Source organism: Tympanuchus pallidicinctus, unplaced genomic scaffold, assembly GCF_026119805.1.
Source record: "Tympanuchus pallidicinctus isolate F22 unplaced genomic scaffold, pur_lepc_1.0 scaffold26, whole genome shotgun sequence".
Lineage (NCBI taxonomy): Eukaryota > Metazoa > Chordata > Aves > Galliformes > Phasianidae > Tympanuchus > Tympanuchus pallidicinctus.
The window spans coordinates 1,839,552-1,855,763 of NW_026294743.1; the positions used below are offsets into that span (position 1 = coordinate 1,839,552).

Below are 16,212 nucleotides of genomic sequence, written 5' to 3' on the forward strand. Positions count from 1 at the left end.
CTAGAACACCTACTAAAAATAATGTGTTTTGGGAGAATCAAGATACTTACGTTGAGAGAAAGAGAGAAGAAGAAAATGGAAATGAAGACAGTGATAAAACTCAGAAAGTCTCATTGGATGAGCAGCAAACTTAGTTTCCAGTGATTGTACCTTGATACAACATTATGGCAGAAAACACCAGGTTCATTTTCATTTAAGTTCTTTATTGAACCCTGTAATGAGCGGAGTGCAAGTTATTTTGAAACTTTCGTGATGACCACATCAAGGAAGTTTCACTCCATTTACATGTGGAAGAAACCACACATTACAACTCAATTGTTTTTTTGCTTTCCACAGACCATAGATTTTGGGAACTTGCCAAAAGCATTGCTGCATGTAATAAGTAGAATCAGAAACACTGGGCAAACCTCCAGAATTTCATGTTTTGCTTCAGTTCTTTTTATTTGTGGTCTCTCTTTCTGTCTTAATAATCTGGCTGGGCTGACGGTATAATAATTTTCAGACAGAACACTAAAATACATACTAGTACACAAAAAGAATGTGGCTTAAGCAGAGCTTAGGAAGACAGAACTGGGGTAAAGGAACTATAAAGCCTGTGCATTTTGCACAGGGGCCACAGTATGCTCTAATGGCTTTACTCATCTTGACTGATGTCTCTATATTCACTTGGCTTTAACTGAATTGGCACATCTGTTTCAGACAGTTTATTTTTTCTGTCAGCTGAGTGATGGAAATATTTGGCATCTACAATTTAAAATTTAAACAGAAAAGAGCAGTATTTACCAAGTGGTAAGCAAATTGGAGCTCTTACCTCCTAGTCTGCTTCCCAAGATTCCTCCTCGTGCCCCCTTGGAGCACTTGGTGGTCCCAAGTTCTTGCTGCTCGCATGGTGGCAGAACTCCTCCTTGTTTTCCATTACGAAATTGCTCTGGTTGATACAGGTGATAGAAGATAACAAGTGCTTTTTCTTAAGGCCTCTGCTTGAGCACTTTGGGTGGTTGTTATGTGCTTATTATGTGATTACACTGAGATAGAAGGCAGTTTACAGGATTTCAAAGAGAAGGGGATGGATGAACAAGACAATCTCTGTCAAGATGTTAAATCAGAATAAGCTAAATTGGAAGATCACCCTTTTTCTTTTTTAATAAGTAACTTCACATTCAGCTTACTGACATAGCTTTCCAACTTGCTTAGAAAATAAGCTCAATCCAGTACAGTGTAGTATTTTGTTTTTCTTCTGTAGACTAACATCTAGAGTATAGAAATATCTGACGGTTAAGCAATAGTCAATCAATCCAGATATTAAAACATGAAAACATTTTGTGTGATGTTGTTAATAACCTCTTCAGGAGTTTCCCAGAGACCTGATCAATAAGTAATTCCTGTTCCTTTGCAGAGCCCACTAGAGTGCAGAAGTACTTACAGCCTGTAAAGAAACTTTGTATTTGCTTTTGTAATTAGCATTGCTGAAGTCAGCTGCAGCAGAACGTGTCAAAACTCTACTTATAGCCCATTTGTGAAATGATTCCTTTGGCAGTTGACAACTTTGATAGGACAGTAGAAACGCTTTCATTAAAGGCTGCAACTGTGCTTTGGTCAAACTCTGGTCAGGATGCCTATTTGGAAAAGAGTCTTGTTACACATGGAATAAAGACCCTCTGTTGTAGGTGTTATGCAGATGCTCACTATCGTTCAAAGAAATGTTAGATGTTACTTGATGCCACTTTTTAGCATTTCTGCACATCACAGCTGTAATTCTATATGTCTTCCCCTCCTCTCTGAAGTGTGGGAAATCATTCAAGAATGGTAAATCACATCTTCAGATTCTAAAGAAGTATTCATGATACATCTGCCTTTCTTGGTGTGTGTGTGTGTGGTTGGGTTTGTATTAAAAACAGTTTCAGCACGAGGGTAGTATGTGTCGTATTTGTGAGATGTTATTTTGTCCTCTGCCTCAGCCATGTGGTCTGCACTCATGGATCTGGAGAGGAAGAGAGGCCGCTTGAATCACTTGAAAATCTGTGTGCTGATTGATTCTATAGCAGTGTCTGTAAAATTGTGGATGTTACTTAATAGTTTTAATTCTTTCATCCATTGACTAAAAAGTGTAACTTTTTAAGTATGCACAGCAGAAGAATTAAGCAATGCAGTTAATATTAATGTAAGACTGTCTTTTTAATGACAGTTCCCAAGGATGGTCTCAAAAGCCAAGCTGCATTTGAAGAAATGAGGGCAAATTACATTAAAGAACTAAAGAAGATGGTAACTAAATGTCCAAGTAACTCTGGGCAAAGCTGGCAGAGATTCTACCAACTGACTAAACTTCTTGACTCCATGCATGATGTAAGTATAACTCCTCAAGGAGTGCAGACAAGTTGAGTAAAATTCTCTCCGTTAAGGTAAACTTGTAGTTTTTAATTGTGCTAATTCACAGGGAGAAAAAAAAGCACATTCTTAAAGAAATGTCTGGGAAAAGTTGTTAACAGACAAATTCAAGGTCAGTTGCCAAGTAAAATGTGAGAGCACAAGTCATTAAGGGCTGGGTTCTGCTGCCTTCTCCTCTTCTAAATGGTGGTATGTTCTCCAGTGGTTCCTTTAAGATCAGAGGCTCTTCAACTGCAAAAATGATGTTAGCTGTGGTCCTCGGTTAGTTGCAGTGCACATACACCATGCAGGACCTCTGCTGATAAATGATGAGTTGATTTGCTGATCTTTTACAGGTGTTTTTTTTTGGTGGTTTTTTTTTTTTTTTTTTACATTTTTAAATATTGTTGACTTTTTAAGACTTTGGAACCAATTTGGTTATTTGAAGCTTTAACTGTTTTTTTTTCAAGTATAAAATTCGCTGTGTTGTTAGGTTGTTCTTTCTGTCCTCTTTCACTCCAGTGCTAGGTGTTTGTTTTCCATGCTTCAGGGGCGAGATGTCATGGATGACAATAGGAAAGTAAAAGTTTAGTCCCAAAATGCCCCGGCTGTGGGTGCCTCAACTCCTTACAACTCGGAAGGGTTGTGGTGAGTGCCTGGTGCGCAGGAGCAGCTCATGATTTCAGAGCAGGTGTCTGTAACATTGGGCTGGGAATAAATAAGCTGGTTCTGGCTGATGGAGTGGTAAGCACAGCAGTTTTGGCCCTCTGAGCAGCAGTAGGGCTGTACCCGTACGCCCTCTGTAGCAGAATCCCAAGGCAGGGATACAGCTCCATGGGCAAACTCATAGCCTTCACTGCTGATCGCAGCTCTCACATTCCACGCTCTCTTTCAGGTGGGACCCCCTGTGAGGATACAGGTGGACCAGCCATGATGCTCTCCGCAGCCTGGGGGTTTCAGGGCACTGTGTCTTGCTGGGCTGGCACCCCTTCTCTCTGAAGCTGTCATGGTTAGCAAATGAGTGAGGGCTCCTAAGGTCAAAGAGTGAGTTTAGCCAGGTTTGGGTGCTATGGAGGCGTCATCCCAGAGGCAGGGCTGGAACCCTGTAATGCTCAGGGATGACATCCCAGTAACAACTGGTAAACGAAAAGAAAAACTGTCCTATTTCACCCCAGGCGGGCAGGAAGGTAAATGTGCTGCACAAAGAAACTGTAACTCTTGCTTTCAGAGCCTGAATTTAAATGTACTTCTTTGTACTTGATTTAAATTTCAGTTTTGTAGAGACAGTACAGTACAGTGCACTTCAGGTCAAATCTGTATAAGAGCCCGAGGTCTGTTTACAGAATGTACATATGGAATTATTTTTCAAATATTGTTCTGTTGTTCATTAAAACATTGAAAATCTTAGTGGGAGGCAGGGAGAGTATTATTAGTACTGCAGTAACAGCTCATTCTTTGGAGATCAGGTTTCACTTGCTGCGTGCCAGCAAAGGAAGTTGTAGTGTTTTAGTGGAAAAAAAGGGGGTGGGCGATAAAATCATTCGCAAGATGTTCACTTCTGAACCTCAGGACAGCTCACAAACCCCTGTGTTTAGATGGTTTTCTGATCCTTTGGAGAACCAACGCTATCTCGGTGTTTAAGTGGATGTGTTTGCATGGTTCGACTGGCTGGGTAGCAGGATCACACTTGCTAGGAATGCCACAGTATCCTACAAACATTTTCCAACACACAGCACTAACCACTGGAAGCTGAGCTAACCAGAGGAAGAGCTCCCTCAGACTGCTCTTATGTTTTATTTCATTTTTAATGAAGCTGTTTTTATGTCACTTTTCATTTAATAGAGCCATTTATTACAAAAGGACTTCATAAAGAAAGTTATATTGCCGGCATTCCCTCCACAAAGACCACTTGTACAGCACTTCCTTTCAGAGGTGTTATCTGAGGTGTTCAGCAAAGACACTTCACTTATTTTTCTGCTTTAAAATGGATTATTTTCGGTTTTCAGTTTTTGAAACCCATCGGAACAAATGCAGGACAGTGATAATATTAATGAGACGTGAGAGCTGCTCCTCTACCCCCACACTCAGGTAGTGCAGGATTTCTCTGCTCTATCCACGGAAATGCAAGTTTTCTGCTCAGTTCTTTCCTTGTGAGGAACACTTTTTCAGCTGCCACCTGTGTATTTTTAACTTACTCCATTATAATTTTAGAGGATCAGAATATATTTGGTGCTGAGCAGTCTAACTGGAGCTGAAGTTCCCTGTTTTGTATGCTGCCGTAGCTACAGCAATGGCATTTACAGCACAAGCCCAAAGGGATTTGTGTACAGTTGATGATTATTCAGTCCCTGTGCTGCCTCCAGCTTTTGCATCAGAGCAGAGCAGCTTCTCGCCACTGTGGAGTTCGCTTTACCTGAGCATGGCAGCCAGGAATAAAGGAATACTGCTGCTTTGCACCTTCATGCTTCCTTTTATCGACCTGATTTTTAAATAGGCTTTCTGAGGGCTACATGAAATAAACAGTGTGGGAATATCAGGTTACAGGCTGCTTGGCTTACATAATGTGAGGAAGGAAAAAGAAAAAAAAAACACAAAAACCAATATGCTTTTACATCACTGTGTGTTCTAAATCATTCAGCCACAGTGAACAACATATGTGCAGGTAAGGAAGTGCCGAGATGGGGAAAAAGGAGAATTTTCAAGAAGGCCAGGTAGGCGCTGAAATATTTGGAAAAATCAGCAACTTTACTTAACAGTCCATAAAGCCTCTGAGCACCAAAGCAAAACCCAGAAAGCTGAGATGGAAATCCACCCTTAGCAGACAAAGCAAACACGGGTCCGTGCCCATGCGTCACCGTGCGCTGCAGCAGCGCTCTGTGTCTGCGTGGTGCTGCATGGAAGTGGTGGCTGCAGCAGCAGCAGCAGCAGCAGCAGCAGCAGCAGCAGCAGCAGCAGGTGCTTGGAGGCTGTGTCAGCACAGTCACGTGGTGTGCCCCTCCTCTGCCTCAGTGAGATGGTGGAGGTGAGCTGGTTGCCATGTCTTTGCATGGCAGCATGGGTAGCTTCTAGGAGCAATTCTGGGAAGCAATATGATCCACAGATTTCCCTTGGTATAGGGACAGTATTTTTTCTCTCAAGTCTAGCCTGCTTTCCTTGTCTTACGACAGCATTACGTGCTGAGAGCCACCACATCACAGGGACAGCCCATGTGTGCCCGGGAGGGAAATGGTTCAGCCTCATGCCCAGAGATGGGCCTGGGCATGTCAGTGACAGGTACACGTGGTGCCCGGTCATAGGTGAACAGCGCTGTGTGATCGGCGAACGGCACACGGGAACATTAGAAACAGATGTACTGCACATGGTATCAAAAGCTTCATTTGGAGCCTCCTCAGCATCTCCTGTTGGCTTTGGCAGGAAGCGCTGTATCTCGTATGGCAAGCCTCATTTCATATACAGAGCTTAGGGTATGGTTAGGCGCTTTGCACAACAAAAGCTGAGTTTGGTTTCAATCTGGCTGATACTAAACAGATTTTGAGTTAAGAGGGCTTTTGTTTTGATGCCATGACATTAAACCCTAATGTGAACCTTCCCCTTGTCTTGGCAAGGCAGTGCGCTGCTCTGTCATTTGCTTGTTGATATTTTCTGCCAAACAAAAATAAATTCTTTAAGGCTCATGCTGCTGAATAATTAATTTTTTATGGTTCCTGAAGGGAATACTTTATAGCTGAGGTGGATCTTTCCGTAGGCTGAGAGAGCCAGGATTACACTCGCTGAAAAAGCTGACAGTGGGAAGAAGGCACAACTCCTCCAGGGGCAGATCTGCAAGGCACGCTGCAGTGGATGCAAATGTTCTTCTGCACTCGATTCTACAAATGCAGAGCAGCAGATGGGCCCCTCAGCTGTTGCCAGCACCTCTGGGTGCACTCACTGCTGATCTTGATGCGCCAAGGCTGTATCCCACTGCTGATGAGCTGTGTAGTCCCAGCGCCGAATTCTGTGGGGAGGCGTTTCTGTGTGCACTGAGAGGCAATATTAACCCCTCAACCCTCTGCAGCCACTGCAGAAACTACAGCCATGTGCATGTTGTAGTAGTTAATGCGTGTCTGTGAAGTGAGAAAAGAGATCCCAGCTCCCTGACGCAGACAGTGGGCTGCTTTAAATCTCATCTTGCTCCCTTTGTGGTTGGGCATCCTCTGTTTCAAGGTGTTTGTTGGAGGACAGCAGAGCTCTCCATTCCCAACAGAACAAGGCAGGCCTTGCCCAATGCTTACCCTGGCCAAGGGCTGAGGATGCTTCATTAGTGTGTGCCTCTGAGTTTGCATGCATCCTCTGAGTGTACAGAGTTCAGCTCAGGTTCCTCTGTGGCACGTCCAGCTGTCAAGATCTAAGCTACCTGCAGTGCTGTGGTTTCTGTGTGCATATGTTTATGGAAGGAGGAGTGGAATGAGTGCAGTTCCTAAGTGAGATAAATGCACCTGTCCAGGCAGAACTAGGTTCCCTATCTGCTCTGGTTAGATACTTCTTGTGCCTAATCCATTCGCTTTTTATGTGTCTTTCACTCCATGCTGCCATGAGGTAAATGCACAGCATGGCTGGATTCAGAAGCTTCTTTCCTTGCCTCTTTTCCCCTGTGTTTTGTGGGAAATGTCAGTCTTTCAATTTACAGTCCCAGATTTCATAGGGAAGGAACAGAGCATCCAGGAGATAGCCACTGAGGCCACACGAACCTCTGAGAAAGTGCCTGAGCCATCCTGGAGTGCTGTGTTCAGCTGCTGAAGCCTCAGGGGAATCGCTGAGTTGCATCCTAGGAATTTCATAGAACTAGAAGCAAAAGGGGCTACAGTTGTAAAGGAATAGCTGAGACTTGGTTGGCAATTGTTTTTCTTGGTGGTTCTGAGGCAGAGTATGCACTGCATGTAAGGGAGCTGCCTCCTGCCAACTCACACCGCTCCAGCTCCATAAGAAACAGGCACAGACTCATTCCTATAAGTTAAAAAAAAAAAGTTTTTGGACTGTCATTGTGGAGTGAGAATGCTGAGGTTTTGTCGGTGATAGCTGCAACAGTAACAAAATGTTACTTGGTGTTGCATTGTTACCCAACTGGTAAGGAGGCTTCGTTACAGACTTGCTTCTGACAGGGCAGTGTCCGTGGACTTCCACACCACGCACACAGATCATGGAAGATTCCCACGTGAGATAACCAGCTTGGCACAGGAGCATGCAGCCCTGCACGAGAGAGACTGCTCCAGGCACTTCTGGCAGCACCAGGCGTGCTGTGAGTGCCAAACTGAAAGCGATGCTTTTTGCTGTCAAAAAAATTATCAGTGCTCAGAGGTCATGGTAAATGTATTAACTTCAGAAACTTCATTAAGAGATTTCATTTTTCTAATTATGAAGAGCAGAATGGGTGGAAAAAGTCCATTTAATGAAAAAACCCACCCTAATAACAGAAAATGAAGTTTGATTATTCGTCCTCTTTCCCAGAGGCATTTAATACAGCATACAGATGTAAAGATTGATTAAGAAAAAATCTGAGGACTACTAGGAGGGCTGTAGCCTTGAGAATGTTTAAATGCAGTTCTGCAGGCAGTGATGACAAAAGGACGAGCAGTTAGGGACTGATGCAGTGAAGGGTTCCAGACCACAGGTCATCCCTGCCTGCAGAATTCTATGCAGCAGTCTGTTTGGTGAAGAAAAATCATGAGGCAAACATGGAGGTGTGTTATCTTTCTCATTTAGAGATCACTTGTAGCCTGTGGTGTATCAGACACTGTCACCACAAGGACAGAGCTTGTATCTTCAAAAAGAAAACAAGCTTTTAATTTCCTTACTGGAGAGGGAGTTTCTCTTCTAATGCAAAGGTCTAGCTAAATTACTTACCACTTATAAATCAAGTGAATTGGTGTGCCTTAATATCAGATGAATGCTGCTTGGGTTGCAGAAGCAGGCCTCATTTCAAAACTAACAGTGCCAATGGAGCCTGCATTTCTCATTCCTTTGTGCCAAGGCCGCTGGGCAGCATTTGAGCAGGAGTGAACCATGTGTAGAATGAGCACTGCTCACTGCTTAGTTCTCAGCCTTCCTTCTCCCTTCCGTCAGTTATTTCTGCAGCCTTTGCTAGCTGACCTTACCATATTGTTCTCATTTTAGAGCTTCTGATTCTCCTATGTCGTTTGTTAAAAATATATATATTTATATATAAATGTATAAAAAATACTAGTACTAGGGCCCCAAAGAATGCAGCTTTTAAAGCTAGTTACTTAATGATAGTGCAGTGGTCCTTGTTTCACATCAGCTACGTGCGCTTCAACTCTAAGCTCTGAATGCTGTTGCTGTATTACACTGACTGATTGTTGTTGAATATGTTGAAGTTGGTAACTTGGCTTAAGAAAGGAATAAGAGGGCCAAACATTTGAGAGGACTGACTTGGTACAGAACATATTAAGGCTCCAAAACCAAGTAGTTTTAGAGTTCTGGATGATATTTTTTCACTTGCTGGGTAAACTTAACTTTTCTTCTCCCTTGGCATGAGTGGTGGCTCTCATGATGTGCTCTTATGACAGCAGCTGTGATCACCTCCTGTTTTTCCTACTGGACTGTTACCTCATTTATTGTATAGAACAGATTATGCTCTTTTCATGAATACTCACATTTTTCAGTTCCCCTTTATTCTACATGTCCACATGCTCATGTATACTTAATATGACTAACAGCTAGCTGTAAAGGCAGAATTAATAATTTTAGTATATTTTTCTGGTTCACTGCGTTTGTCATTACTTTAAAAAAAATAGCAAAGCAGTAATACTGTAAGATTGTCATAATGAGGCAGGAATTAGCTTAAATTTTGCAGCAGGTGAGCCACATGGTTGGTTGGGTGGCAAGGGCTGGCAGAGATGCCCCAACCCGCTCTTCTATTCAGCAGTGTGAGAGTACTTGTGTTCAGTGTCCAGGCAGGGCTTGGTTTGTAAGGGTTGGTTTGCTGAGGTGTTGCTGTTTGATGGCAGGGGCAATAGGATGGTGGCTGTGTGCCAAGAGCCAGCATAGTGATATATTTTCTGCGTATGGTGTAGGCAGGAACAATCTCCTCCTAATGGCCGAAGTTGAACTTTGGAACATCAGCATTTTTTCCTTGAAAACCAAATTCTGTCTACACTGCTTCTTTAGCATGCGTCTGTTTTAATTAAATAGCATGACCTCACGACATGCCAGATGATCAGGAATGAACTAAGCAATGGCAAAAAGACACAACTTGCTTGCTCAACAGCAGCAAGTTACGTGTCTCAGTGATCCCAGCGTTTCCTCAATGTTCATAAACTGCTTGTATGTTTGCAAGAACAGCTGTGAAAATCCTGAAAATGTCTGGTATGGTATCGTGCTGCAGGAGGGCTGTCCAACATTGCCTGTATGAGGTTATTTTTCAGTCTTGCTAGAGTACACTTCTATTTCCTGCCTCTTTAACTGAACTTTACTGCAGAGTACAACTCTGTGTTGAGAACTGAAACAGCAAACTTGTATTTAATAAGGGTACGAGGACAAATGTATAAATCTTTTGTAAGGACAGAAGACACCAATGTTGAATGTGCGTAATTTTTGACTTTGTAAAACAGTCTGCAGTTTTGTGTGGAGACAGATAAAAAAGATATAATTCATGTAGTGTGGTCCATTTCCTATAAGGTATATAGCAAAAATGAAGCTCTGCAGCTGACAAATGAGAAGAACAGAACTTGAGACAAGGTAGAATCCAGACTAAATTTATCTGTGCTTTTAAGACATGCACTGTTTTTTTCTCTACAAATCAGAAAGCTGATGGTATCTGTATGCCGTTTAGGATTTTAACTTGCAACTCTTTGTCAGATGGGAGAACTGTGGTAGGATTTCATCGATGAAAACTTTTGCCAGCTAAAGGATTGCTGCTGCTGAGCATAAGGTGTGCATGGGATCTGTGGTATATAGTCTGTCCTATATTGAGCAACTCAGTACTTGAGGTATCATATAAGTTTCCTTTTCTGGGAACTCCTGAGACTCCTTAGAAATTTTTATCTCATCTTTCACATTCTACACATCGTGCTTAGTGGGCTGTTATCAAAAATAGAGAACTTTATTTTTGAAAAGAACTAATAAATAGCTAAATAGTGCCTCTGGAAGCTTAATAAGAAGAAAACAAAAAGTGTGGCTGGTGTGTGCGTGTATCACAAAGGTATTGACACATGAACACAAATGTTTTATCTGCTCAACAGCTCCACATTCAGCTGGGATGTAAAGATACCGTAGGTTATGGCTGATCTTTTCTCTGGGGGCAGAAGCCTTTACTTTCATGGACGTGTGGAGCACCAACTGTTTTCATAGTGGCCAGTTAGCTCTTAGTGAAATGAAAAGTGTAATAGCGTTGAAAAATGAGTTCGACGGTGGTAATACGGTTTCCCTTCATTAGCTGATTTTTGAACAGCGAAGAAGCACTTTGAGATTTGAGAGCTTTTGTTTGCCTGTCGCTTCGTTGCTTGCAAATGGGCTGTCCAAGTCAGAGTAAGATACCATTTTCTTAGTAATAATCTCTCATTGTCAACAAGCTCTTGTTTGAATACAAAATTCTCCGCACTCTTCCTAAAAAATGTTTCTTTCTGTGTTTCAGCTTGTTAGTGACTTGTTGGAATTCTGTTTCTACACCTTCCGAGAGTCTCAGGCACTGAAAGTAGAGTTTCCAGCCATGCTGGTGGAAATCATCAGTGACCAGCTACCAAAGGTGGAATCTGGGAATGCCAAGCCCCTGTACTTTCACAGGAAGTGATAGAAAATGTCTTAAACGGAAGAACTTTGCCTTAAGTTTCCCTGTGTTATTCCACACCCATGAAGGACCCAAGAAACCATATTTTAAACATGCTATTTACACTCGTTCTGCAGTCTCTGAATAGTCTAAAATCATATGAAGGGTTTGGGGAATGGAAAACAGTTGACTTGGATTTGGCAAGACCTAGATGTTTGGAAATTACCCCATAACCCTAAAACACTTAGAAAATGTTCCTGTTCCTCTGGATGAAAAGCCATATCTAGTCAATAACTCTTTGATTTTGATATTTTAACAGATGGAGTTTTAAATATGCCATGTAGTTTCTGGTATCGTTTGCTTGTTTTAAAAGGGTTCAAGAACTAATGAGAACTTTTTAAAGCTTACCCTTGGTTTGCACATAAAACGTAAAGTCAATATGGGGCATTAATATTCTTTTCTTGTAAAAAAAAAATAAAAACAAACAAAAACTCTATATATACACATATATACACACACAAAAAAAAAAAACCAACCCTACTGTGTAAAGTAATAACAGAACATTTGGTGTGGAATACTCTGTTATCCCCACCTGTGGCATTTGTTATCCCATGTTATCCCGCCCTAGATGATATACACTGTGTTAAGTGTCCATTTACTATTTAATTAAGAAGGATAAGATGTGAAAACAAATGCCCTGGTATCAATTTATAGTATCTATTGTGCTGGCTTTACAAATAATTTTTTGCAGTCTTTTGCTGTACTGTACATTGCTGTATGTATAAATTGTGAAGGACCTGAAATAAGGTGTAAGGAACTTTTGTAAATGAGACAAACAAATCTTTAATGGTTAATAGGATGAATGGGAAAGTATTTTTGAAAGAACTCTATTTTGCTGGAGACTATTTAAGTACTATCTTTGTCTAAACAAACAAGGTAATTTTTTTGTAAAGTGAAATGTTCTGCATGCATAATGAACCGTTTACAGTGTATTTAAGAAAGGGAAAGCTGTGCCTTTTTTAGCATCATATCTAATTTACCATCCTATAGTATCTGTTGTAAATAACTACACTTAACCTTTTCAGTTGTATTTAAGCCTTTCTATTCTCCTCCATATTTTTCTCTCTTTTGTCTCGCTTGCAAGTGTACGTGATGAGCACATCTTGGAAATCCTGCTCCATGTTTCTGTAGGAAACGACACTTTTTTGTGTTTGCCACTTACGAAGGTTTCATTTAACAAGACAAATTACAGTCTCTCCAAAGCTTTTGCCAGCATAATGATAGCGTGAGTTCCTGCCCTCGACTCCCTTTGTCTCCCAGGAGAGGAGAGGCAGATAAGCCGTTGAATGATTTTGCTATTTTTAATTAATGTTTCCCAAATTGTGTTTTTTTTTTGTTTGTTTGTTTGTTTTTTTTCCTTCGAATACTGGATACATGGAACATCTTTGAAGGTCAGATTATTATTTCAGATTGAGGAGAACGATTTCTGATTATGAGGAAGGGAACATGCAGATCACGACAGTAAAAACCAGCAAGATGGATGGCAAGGTACCGATATGGGCAGATTAGCAGAGTAGAATTTTTAGTGGTAAACTCAAAGCGCGTTTAATTTTGTATGAATTTTTGTAATAATCAGAACACACGGAAAACTGTTGACGCTACAAGTTCAGCTCGGTCTGATTTTGTCTCAAAACATTTTCTCTAGAACGAGACTGTGAACAAAACCTTTTTGAGGTGATTTACACTATATTTCACAATTTGTAAACGAATACAAATTTTGGTGTAGAATAGAGGACAGATGAACTTTTCTGAGGCTCAACTGTTGCTACCATATGCTAATTTAAATAGAATAGTTTTTTCTGAGTCCTAATCTGTAGTGTTTTTTCTGGGTGACACTGATGTTTTTGAGCTATGATTTGTCCCTTGACCAGTCAGAATGTAGCATTTCTTTGAAACAGTGGTCCAATAGGAGTTACGTACCCTTTCTGATTCCAAATTTTGAGGTGTGCTTTGGTGCACTGAAGACAGTCAGTGCTACTTGTCTTTTTAAATGACACCTGCCTTATGCAATGGGTAACCTGTAAAGACTGTATTCAGAGAGGTTTTTTATATATAAATATATACATACATATATTATTTGCATTTTGGAAGTCTAATTCATAGGCAGATCTTTAAATACTGACCTGCACAGCAATATGAAAGCCAAACTTCCAGTGTGAGATACACAGCATGCAGACTGGTTGTTTACAGTAAAGAAACAGTCATACATCCATCTTTTCACCTTTTTCTTTTTTTTTTTAATTAATTTTTTGAGTCTAAAATAGACAATTTCAAAGCCAGGTTCTGGGTGAATACAGTCTGCAGCAGCTTTTTATATTAACAAAGTTACTGCCTCCTTTTCTGTCTCAGAGTAACTTTGCTTGATTAAAATAGCAAAGCCATATTCTACACTTCACTGTTAAATGCCTGTCCCAGTCCAAATTGTTGTCTGTTTGCTCCTATTTTTGTACCTTATTACTTTTAATCTTGGTTTGGTACAATTCATAATTCACAGAAACTTCATATAATTAAACACACTAAATTAGTTTTAAAGAGCAATTTATATCTTTATGCAAAAACGTATGTCTGTCTTTGCAAACAACTGTAAGCAGATTATAATAAATCCTTTACTTTAATCACCTGTTGTTTATGAAACCATTCATTGATTATTATTTTTTGCTAGAGCTCATTGAAATTGGATATAGATGTTGTAAGAGGCAGTATTCTCTTATCAAGGACACAAGCAGAATAGCCATCACTTTTTTTTCTTACCTAAACCTGCGTACAGCAGAAAACAAAAGCTTTGGTTTTTAGCTACCACGAAGTTATGGTATTTTGAATTTGTTTAGAATGAAATAGGCATTTGTCTCCTGCAAAATACAAGACAAACGAAAACATCCTTTAAGAGTGGGCTTCTGTTCACTGAGCTAAATTATTTTGTTGTAAGAAAGGACGGGGATATACAGCAAGAGCATTGTATACCAGTTTAAAATGTAACATAGTGTCGATGTACTGCAGTGGGTATTTCAGGAATACTATGCGCCGTGCAACCAATAGGTTGCACAAAATAAAATAGACTAAAGTTTGCAGTAGCAAAATCTTATTAAAACGATACTTTACAATCAATAATGCAAAAAGCTAATTCACAGGGTGGTGTTTTTCACTGACTTGTTTAAGCATTTATGAGATTAAACAATTCTACAGTTAATGCACTTTTAATTGTTTATTAAAGATTTGACTTTCTTTTTTTAGAGCAATGTTTTCAGCTGGAGGTCAATGACTTGATAAGATAGACAGCAAGCAGTTCTGAGGCCAGGAAGCTCAGAGGAATGTTTAAGCACTCTTGGAATTTAACTAGATTCCTGGATGGAAAAATACAAGCAGCCAGCAGTATGGTGTAAACAGTAACATCTATGCATAATGATGCATTTATAATTAGGGGTTTGCTTCTGTATGTTTAAAGCTTTTTAAATAAATAGAAAATATTGTTTGGTCTTTATGTTAATGTCTGCAAGTACCTATTTTTTTTTTTTATATACAAATTGTACAAATGTACATGAATTAAACTGGTTTGATTGCAAGTACTTCTTGCATTTTAATCTCAGATAGCTGCTGGTGCACTGATAACCTTAGAAAGAAGCTTCTGCGCATTTGGAAACAATATCCAACACCACAGTAACTAACAGTGCAACCTAACATCTGTCTTCATCCACCTAGAGATTTACATTTATCTAGCTCTATTTCAGCCAGACAGTGGCTGTGCTTAGGGTGTAATAAGAAATGCTCAACTCTGAGGAGTTTGATTCCTTTAATTAATTGGGGTCTTTGTGTTTCCCGAGGAAGAAGTGGTGACACTGACACCAACCACATCCTGCTCAACAAAGCAGGCCCCGCAACCTTCAATAGCTGGGTGTGCCTGGCGTCCAGCTTGAGCTATCCTAAGGCTGCTGCCCCACAGACCAGTTGTTTTTTTCCTTTGTGGAAATAGGGAGTCACTGTTCTGTACACATAAGCTTTCTCAAGTTAATAAACAGCCTTCTCAAGAGCTGAGCCTCTTCCAATTATGCTAAGAAATTCAGAAGGGGAAACACAGCTCTTGCTATGCTGGTTTGTTCTGTGCTCCCCTAAATATTTATTACAGAGTTCAGCACGAAGCTCGGGCTGCGATGCAAGACCACCATTTAACTGCACTTTGCTTGTTGTTTCTTTTAATAGTAACAAGTCCCGCAAACTTTCCATTGCCAAAAATCCTTGCACCTGCCTTCTGTTTGCTGAATTGTCAGAAAAATTGCCCATCTGCTTGGAAGCAGATGTATCTGTCATATGCTGTTCTAGAAATAAGAAAATGCTATCGCTACTTAAAAACAAAACAAAACTTTTTCTCTGACCTCAAGCTGGGACACTGCTTTCTCTGAGGGATCTACAGGGAACAGGACTTCATGTTAAGTACAATAGTATTGCTAAGGTAGAAAGTAGTGAAAAATACCCTTTCATTTCAAAGATGTTTGATAGGTAAAACATGCCAGCCGGCAAAGTGTTAAAACTACATTTTAACTACAGATATCAATAGAATTAGATTTATTATTTAGCGCTTACCTGTGGTTACTGCAAGTGCAGATGAAGGCATGTGGATGAATTCTGCTGGAGAGAACTTTGCCTGAGGCATATTGAACCAACAAGATGCGACTCCAAGGAAGGCTTCCCAATTACCCTGTTTATAGCTTTGGTGCATTTACAGGCTGCACAAACCCTCTGTGAGCAGTGGATGGAATTTGCTCATTAAATTTAAAACCAGGTAAGAATTGTGAAATTGTTAAAAGAAAGAAATGAAGGAACAGAAGAATGAAATTGCAGATTTCTCCCCGAGACTTTTCTATGATGCAATTAATTACAAAGGCTCAGCTAGCAAAAGTTGTAAGCAATGTAGCACAACTGCTTGTTTTCATTACAGGGCAGATAAATCAGTCGTGAGATTTTTCTCTCAACGCAGTGAAGGACTGGGCACCAGCAGGAAACCTGCCGTGACCATCAGGGAGGACAATGGTTAA

At 40.5% G+C, this 16,212-nt stretch overlaps 1 protein-coding gene across 4 annotated transcripts in view; it reads left to right on the plus strand.

The window, feature by feature from the left end:
* NR3C2 (nuclear receptor subfamily 3 group C member 2) overlaps nt 1–14,663 on the plus strand; it is a 200,056-nt gene extending 185,393 nt beyond the window's left edge. For all 4 annotated transcript variants that reach the window (XM_052690209.1, XM_052690210.1, XM_052690208.1 and 1 more), the window contains 2 exons: nt 2,186–2,343; nt 10,994–14,663. In XM_052690209.1, coding sequence (XP_052546169.1) covers nt 2,186–2,343; nt 10,994–11,149 — 314 coding nt within the window. In that variant the 3' untranslated portion in view covers nt 11,150–14,663. The remainder of the gene's footprint in view (nt 1–2,185; nt 2,344–10,993) is intronic.
* Nucleotides 14,664–16,212: the final 1,549 nt, after the last annotated feature.